Raw genomic sequence first — 9,029 nt, 5'->3', positions numbered from 1 at the left:
CCAAATCGTTTGCACCACGGGAGAACAAACCACGCCACAGTCCAAGTCGTGACACTTACTTTAATGGATTAGTTTGACAAATAAAAACAAGTCATAAAGTGCTGACACAGTGCATTACTGTAAATGGAAAAACTGTGCTACTGTTATTTTTACTGTGAACCCTTTTGAACTAACAATATGTAGCAATTTCCCCCTAACGTCAACCATAAACCATTAAACAAATCCTAATAAAGACGTTTTTTTTATTGCATATCCAAGATCTACACATATATTATTGGTATGAAAATAAGATGACAAGGATTTTGTTGGATTGATGTATGTGACATTGTACTGTACATGTGTTTGTAAAAATGTGTGTGAGAAAAAATCTGAATTAGGACATAAAAAATATTTTATAAAAAATAATTTCAGATATATGAGAGATATTTAAAATCCTGGCAAAAACATACTTATTCAATAAAACCAACAAATAACATATTTATAACATAAACAACATGATAAATAACTCACCTGAAAGATGTGATGTCATCCCAGGATGTTACACATGAAGTACGCCCACTTTATTATGGGTCATTGTTTCTGGTCGAAATTATTTCAGTGTCACCCAGAACAATGGACTGACATAAAAAGCTGTCATAATTCCCAAGAAACGAAGTTATGACCATTAAAATTGCAAAGGTAAGACAAGACTCATAGTCATGAACGCTAGTGGTAAAATAATTGCTCGATTAATTTCAGTATCTCTAGTACAAAAAAAAGATGTATTGCCTTTATTTAATTGCGAAGGTAAAACCGGATGTTACTGATAGCTAGCGTCTAGTTAGCCGCGCTAGCTAAGAGTGCTAACAAAATAGCTCGTAGCATGAGTGTAAGAGATATATTGACCTTGCTGATGTTCTAAATCCATAGACTGTAAGATAGCAATGTAATGTTTGCATGAAAATACAGCCAAAGCAATGTGAAATTTAACCTTCACAAACAAAATGTTACTATCACTCATTCGCGAACATACACTATTTCCGGTTTGAGAGTCAACATTTAATTTCACAGTAAAAGCAAAAACTACTTCCGGTGTAAGGTCAAAACGTAATTTAACAGAAAAGTATGCTTTAGTAGGTGTTATGATGATAATAGTTAAAGGAACTTGCTATAGAAACGCAAGTAAGTCTGATTAATGTTAAAATGGGTACATTTGATGCAGCTTCTCAAGTCACAGACAATGAATATACACTGTATTCGTATGAGAAATAGAAGAGTAATCAAAACCTCTAAAGAAGTGGTTAGCAGTGCCTCATATGAGCCACTTCTGTTTTGTATTTGTTGTTGTTGACAGAAACACCCTAGTGCTTATTTGCACAAAACAAAATACTTGGCTGAGCTCTTTGTCTGACCCATTCCATATTTTGACTTGACTAGATCATTATTAAATATCATATATTTTATTTTGTATTGCAAACACAAATATGTTGATCCGAATACCTGATCAATCTAAGGAATTTCCAGTAGAATATCTGATTACTGAAATATTCAATTACTGTGTGTTGTTTTTTTTTTACTGTTTTTGCTGGTGAGTTTTATTCATAGAGGAATGTATAGAATGGATCCTGTGACGATATCCACCAATTATTATAAACATAGCAATATAGTGAGTGTTTCGTTGCCCATGTCATTGCCATGGCAACCTACTTTACAAGTCTATAATTAATGAGCAGGCAAGCCGAGCCAGGACGCCTCTCATGTTGTGTTTGTAACACACTTAAACAATATGATTTATTAAAAAAAGTCTTATAAAAAATTTAAAATTGGGATTGGATATGCATGTCTACCTCTTTCTTTTTCTTGTTTTTTGGATAAAGGAAAGAAAATCTGGAGATACAATATTCATTTGTCTACTGCTGGAGTTACATTTAGCCACTTTCCCCTGTGGTAAGTGAATATCCACAAAGTAGGGGCGCTCTTTTTTAAAAAAATTATTTATAATTTTTTATTGTATGCATTTTAGGTCTTTATAAACCCTCCACACACTGTTATTGACCTTTCACGCTCTGATAATGATCTTAAACACTTAGTACACGCTTATGTAATTGTAACAAATAACATTTTATATGGGTACTCACGAGTGATGACGCTGAACAATTAGCTTCAGGACGATGAAGGCAGTGGCAGCGTCTCCTGCCTTCTTCCGAGTAGGATTCAAAGTTATGGAGAGTTGTTGGAGTAGTCTTTTTAGTAGACACTGTTGCCGTCGTCCTTATACACCAATGTTATTCAACTGGCGGCCAAGGGGCCAAATCCGGCGCGGGAATGACACCGAGTTGAGTTCAAAACTTGCGAGACAAACATTTTTGCGGAAAATTTCTAAAAACACAGGAGTGCTCCTGTTGTATAGAGGAACTTGGATGACATTGGAAAATCCTTGCATTGATGTTTTAAATCAATCACAAAACACTAGGGTCCAAAGTTGTAAAATACATAACTGAGGCGTTCTTTAAGGCACCCTTTTAAGTCCTCTCCTTTTTGGCAGTTACCTTTTTTTTCCCGTAATGTGATTTATGTAACGAAGGTGTTGCTGTAGCTCGTTTACTTCAGACGCAGTCAGTAGTAATTAGTTCGAATTGTTTAATTATACTATTGGTGTTCCTACAGGTTCCAGTTTAGGTCCTCTCTTTTTCATTATTTGGTCTTTTCAACTGGTGGCCTGCAGGTTCAATTGAACAACTCACATTTTTGCAGCAGATTTTGAAAAACACTAAAGTGCTGTCATTAAGATGATCTTTGACTAGCTTTTTTTACAGAAGGTCTTTTAAAACAGCACAGCGCTCCTGTAACTCTGACAAAATTAATATATCAAAATCCTTTGTATACTGTTGAGGACACTGGTTCTCTGGAATATACAAAATATAAGACTAGCGGTGAAGGGAGTAGTCCGGTCCCCCGGTCCTTAGCTTTCTGGAAGTGTGGCCCCCAAAACAATTGAGTTGATTATACCTGCTATACCGTACACGTTTCCTCCTTATTCATGTAGCCTTCCAAAGTTTCATTGATCTTGTAATGGCTTCTAGTAGAAAGTAGCTTGTAGCTAAGCTACCATATTCTGGCAGAGCAATGAGGTGGTTCACCTTTTCTCCGATAGTAAGCAGCTTCCTCTGGGGCTTGGGTTCTGTGCCAGAAGGCTTAAAAGGTGCAGAACATTCGGACGGCATCGCAGGGATTCAATTGAATACAAATGTTACCTGAAAAGCAGCATAGCAAACACAAGTGGTGTAGTCAAACTGGAGGTCAGCTGTAGCAAACAGGAAGCTCGGTGCTACCGTATTTTACGGACTGTCAGACGCTACTTTTTTTCCTACGCTTTGAATCCTGCGGCTTATGAAACGTTCCGGCTAATTTGGGGATATTGATTTGCTAACGGCCATAATGTTTTGTATTCCACAAATAGTTTTCATATTACGCCGACAGAGACACTGAAAAGGTGTGTTATTGTTTGTGCTGTGGCGCCATCTATTTGACAAGTGCACTCACTGCAGGTGCTGCGGGTAGACAATGTACTTCCTGTTTTGTGCCGGAAGTATTTTCATCCATTGCGTTTCTGCTTGAAAGGATTACTCATTCATCACTCCCAGCAACGTTTATAAGTTTTACACAATAACTTAAACAATTCACAATTACTAAACCGTCCCATGTGTGATGTCTGTAGGAGTGTTTTCATCCACATTTGTACGTGCTATCGTAATGTAATTAAGCAAGCCTCATTAGCACTAGCAAATATGCTAACACGTTTACAAGTGTCTTTGTTAGTGTTATCAATTTACAACGGCATTCTCACATTATTAGCCGTATCCACTCGGCATCCATTGCACCGGTTACCCAAGGGAGGGTCCCCAGATCTGCGATCCCTTCCAGGGTTTCACGTTGTTCCCATTAGGTTGAGTTTTTCTTGCTCTGATGTGGGATCTGAGCCGAGGATGTCGTTGTGGCTTGTGCAGCCCTTTGAGACGTTTTTGATTAAGGGATGTATAAGTAAACTTTGATTGATGAATTCATTTGTGTGGTTTCAGTTTTATAATTTCACCAAAACATCACTGTGGAGTTATTGAGTCTGTTTAGCCGATTGGAGAGCTATCTTCAGCAGCTAGTGGGTCAATGACGATGACCTCTTTTGTTTGATCAGCTGTTTTACTGTCATGTGACAGGCACTGTTTGGAAACATTTATGGTATGTAAATTGACTTTTACAAAATCCTTCGTACTGGTATATATCTGTGGCTTATAGTCCGATGCAGCTAATATATACATGCAGCTTAAATTGCTCTATTGCCTGGAAATTACGGTATTTACAATGTAGTAAGTGAACCTGTGTTCTGTCAAAATGAGCTACCCATCAAAATGAGTTACCTATCGCTACTGAGCATGCGCTTCAGCGCTAAACATTTTCTTTGAGTTATAAATACCCATTGCAATGAGCTACCTTGTGTAGATAGAGTTGACTTTGTCACTGGCGCAACAATTGTTTTAACAATATACAGTACTTGCATAGTGTCTTCTGACCAGTAAGCATGTATGCGATTACAGCGTGAGGAAGTTCACATTAACACAATAATAGTAGACTACATTTTCGTTTTCATCACCGTTTAAACAGTAATAGCAATTTCAGTGAAAACTATTTTAGTAAAAACAAAAGCGATACGTAGTGGGAGCATTATTTGATGGCTACATATGCCTGTCAGAATGTGCTACCTCTATAACATATTACTAACTAGGTAGTAGCCATTCTACATTGGGAGCGTTATTTGATATTTTAATTGCCGTTTTGGAGCTTAAGGTAAAAAAATTTGACCCAGTAGCATAAACAAATAGACACCGCTAGCGAATCATGCAACTTTTTTCGACGAAGCAGCTCATTTTGACAAAACACTGGCATAGATGAAATGCATGTTCCTAAATGTGATCCATGTAAATTCCATTTTGCAACTGAAAGGGGAGAACTGGAGCAAACAAATCAAATATAATAACCCCTAAAAAGGATACACACATTTTTACATACATACTTGTCAAGGTCCATTTTATTAGATGATGATCCAAAAATATGAAGTCAACATCAACATCTCTCTTTACAAAAGACTTTTAAATCAAAACATTTTGGGTAAAAAAAAAATAAAGTCATTTTGTAGAGCCAACCAGAGAGAAAGTGTGACATGACCCAAATCAAATTCATTCATCATCGTAGGGCTTGTAGATAAAACATGACAACATGAACACTATTTACATTCAGTAACACGGTGGTTGACATAAATGGTGAATGCAGTAAATACAATATATTCATATATTAAGATCTGTTGTTTACAAAATAAAAGATACATACAGAGAAGTCTACGCACAACCTTGGCGTTCAGCTATTAATACACACCATCGTTTTGCACAACGTTGCCCGAGCAAAATAGGGAACATTTTGTTTGGTCAGGTTAGTGTTGACAGGTGCTTTCTTTGGTTGTGGACCAGATTCCAACATGGGGGTCTTTTTACAGCAATGTTCCTGTTTTGAAAATCTCAGAAACAACAAGACGATGACAGGAATCCTGAGGGGACAGGCGTTCTACTTCCTGAAAAATTTTACATCTGTTATGACTGGATTGCACAGAAATGGCGCCACTTTCAGTACCCGCTTCTCCTCTCTGAGGAAGACTACCCTGCACTTTAGCTCATGCAGACTGTATATTTGTGGTGCGATTTACGAGACGGAAAATGAAATGGATTCTCTCATTTGAAACATTTCCACCAGAGTAGCACTCGAATCGCAGAGGGAGGGGAAAAAAAGCTCCTCTAATGCACAAGGAGTCAAAGTAATATGACCTACAAATGTTTTTTTTATGTTACTACATTATGGAGATCAACAGGTGGATCCTTCTTACACATTTCAAACCCTCCTGGGAAACAGTGTCTTCTGCAGTGGACCTTTGTCTGTGTGTGTGTGTTTTTTTTCTCCAAATGTAACCTTCCGGGGACATTAGATTTTAATTATTTTCAAAGCCAAACAGGAATAAAAAGTCCTTACGTTTTTGTATGGTGTACAAATATGTTGGATTCATATTTCTTTTAACTCTTATTGTTTTGTCTCAATAAACTTCAGTCTTAAACAAAAATATCAAACGTAATGTTTTTTGTTTTTTTTATTTGACCATTTTGAAGGCCTTTTGATCAAATGATGTCAGAGGTTTAAATTAGTAAAATAGCTCATGTTTTGCAAATTTATATGACATCATATTTATCAAAAGGCATTAAAAAGTTTAAAGTAAAAAAAATATATTTAAGGCTGAAATTGATTAAAAGATTTGAGTGAAAAAAAATGTATCTAAAATGTTTAATGCTTTTTTAAAAAAAAAAAAAGGACTTATTTGTCCTGTTTGGTTTTGTGGTATTATCAAATAACTGCCAGTGTATTGGACACCTGTGAAATAATTGGACATTAAAATAGATCAAAATGGGCCGATAAATCAATTATTTGAACGGTAAATGAAAATGAACTCGATAACTTAGCCGTCATTAATAAATTACCACGTGTGTGTGTTTTCTTCGTTTCTCGCTTTCAAACAGACTACGAAAGGGTTCGCTCTATGCTTCACTCGCAGCACATTTGCGCCTTTATTCAATAGCAAAATTAAGTGGACGACAAGAACCCTCTTGTCAGTCATTCGCAATCTTTGACTCTGTGGGCGGAGGCGGGACCACTAGCTTACACACACTCAGGATGCATTGACAGAGAGTTTCGCCCGAGAAGCACCGCAAGGTAACAAACATTATGAGGAAAAAGGTGATCTCAAATCAAATGGTTCCAGTGTGTGAATATTTTGGCTTCAAACAAGTGAGCAAGGACAAACAAGCAAGTATGCCAAATTTGTTGGAAAGTGATGGTAACAAAAAAAGACAACAAAACAAACCACCTGACACAGTTTACCAATTGTTGAAAAACTGCATCTTTGCAACTAAGTGCAATTTTTGCTAACACAGATTGAGAGTCTATTTAATTTCTATTTCTTAAGGTTACATTAAAAAAAAAGCTTTTTACCTTCCCGTTACAATGGTTTAAAAACTAATGATAACTTCAAAGTCTGTGTTTGAAAGGAATACTTAAACTATTATACATTATGATTACATTAGTGCTTACTTTGGTCTCGAAATAATGCTGACAATATCAATCATCAGCAATAATTTGTGGGACAATATTTGATCCAGTAAGAGGCCTAATAATAACCCTCTTAGGAAAAATCATGTAAAATGGAGTTACACAACTAAAATTATGGCCAAAATACAGCAAACATTTACTGAAAGGAAGAAATCAAAAACAAACGTCTACTGCAGAGGACACCAGTGAGAAAGTTTATGTTAAGAGCAGTTAAAACAATCACCACTGGAGCAGTTTGTGTGAACAGAAAAAACAGTGTGCTATTACAATGTAGTCGGATATTACACTATTGTTTAGCCACCAGCAAGAGTAGGTCATTGTTCTGGGAATTCACTGCAGGGACGTGTTTGTGTGTGACTGGCAAAAAAAACGGACGACGATGAAGACAAGGTCACGTAAACAAAGTTTTTCCTGTAAGTGAGAATGCACACCACTATGTGAAACGTTAGTTTCAATGTAGAACTATGAAAACGAGCCATGCTTTGACCGTTTCTTTGAATTAAAAGTAGTTAACGATCATAGTTTCCGATGGCTCTCGTGTCTTTCAAGCCTTTTGGGGACCACTTGAGACTCTGCAGATCACTTTAAACGGCTAATTTCAAACCAAACTTCTTGGGTGCAGCAGGGAGGTTTATGAGGCGGTCCTGCTGTATCTCTTTCAAAGAAGCCGCCCCGAGCTGGACCGGCTCCCAGCCAGAAGCCATCAAAGCCCCTGGAGAACTGGAACAGGATCTATGCCCCCTCCCGTTTTGTGTTTAGTGAACCTAGCCTGGTAAGCATCAATCCCCGCACCCACCCGCTGTGACCCATGTGCTCGGGCCTTCGTGCCAAACCTCATGACTGGCCCAGCTGGCACCGCCCCAATCAAGTCGATTTGCTATAATCACCTTAGGTCATCGCTATCTATAGGGGGGAGGAAGAATAGTCGAGCAAGGTCGACTGCTGGATGCTTTTTACCGCACACTCTACTTGTGTGTGCAAACCTTTAAAGATAGCGAATCAGGTTTCAGTAAGGAAAAGAGACTGGTCTTGTCTCACGCGGTCATTGGCCAGCCCGCCTGGCTCGGATGTCTGCGACCTGACGCAAGTCACGTGTGAGTGTTGGTGTGTTTAAGAGGCGCTGTAGGGAGGGATGGGCAGGGACTTACAGAGAGGTTAATGGTAAATCAGCCAAACCAAAGTCACACACTCACCCACTAGACCCCCAACACCCTCCCACCCTCCCCATCCATTCACCCAAGCCCGTCCCCTTCCACTGCGGTCGTGTCCTTGTCGCTCAGTCCCAGCCGTTGTCCTTGATCATGTGGGCCAGCTCGATGATGAACTTGCCCTCTTTGTACTTCTGACTGCTCTCAAAGGCATGTTCCTGGAGGGTGCGGCAAAGAACAGGAGAGGCGCCAGTTAAAGACAGTGAGCACACAACATCCCCAAGGAGGTCTCCATCTGCAACCTGTGCTATGGGGCGTTAGTCATATAGTAACAGACAGTCACACCAAAATTCTATCTGGTGTGCCTCGTGTCCCCGTACGCAAATATTTTGGCCCATCTTAAAGGTTACGAGTGTGAACTTTAAAGCATATTGCTCCTACAGTGGTCTTTCCTACATTTGTAACTTTTCACACTAATGTATATTAGCGGGGTTTCCCCTACATTTATTTGATAGTGGCGACCTGCCGTGGCAAAATAAAAGCCGCCACACATTAAAAATAAATATATATATGGTGGTTCTTTGGTCAAAATGTTGCATGGATTATGTTTCACAGGTCATCTTCAGGCCGCTTTCCAACAGTCGCTTCAGGATGCGCCGTTTTGTGGGCGGTTTTATTTACGTGGCTCACCTTCGACAGAGT

The 9,029-nt window shown here is 38.6% G+C and overlaps 1 protein-coding gene across 1 annotated transcript in view; it reads right to left on the bottom strand.

Moving 5' to 3' along the window:
- Nucleotides 1-5,044: 5,044 nt before the first annotated feature.
- The window catches only part of LOC133663646 (protein yippee-like 2), a 36,130-nt gene continuing 32,145 nt past the window's right edge, over nucleotides 5,045-9,029 (bottom strand). Inside the window, exon 5 of the mRNA XM_062068277.1 lies at nucleotides 5,045-8,545. Within this exon, the coding sequence (XP_061924261.1) occupies nucleotides 8,456-8,545 (90 nt within the window). The 3' untranslated portion in view covers nucleotides 5,045-8,455. The remainder of the gene's footprint in view (nucleotides 8,546-9,029) is intronic.

The sequence above is a fragment of the Entelurus aequoreus genome, linkage group LG13 (assembly GCF_033978785.1).
Source record: "Entelurus aequoreus isolate RoL-2023_Sb linkage group LG13, RoL_Eaeq_v1.1, whole genome shotgun sequence".
NCBI classification, from domain to species: Eukaryota; Metazoa; Chordata; class Actinopteri; order Syngnathiformes; family Syngnathidae; genus Entelurus; species Entelurus aequoreus.
This window is presented reverse-complemented; position numbering and strand designations above follow the sequence as displayed.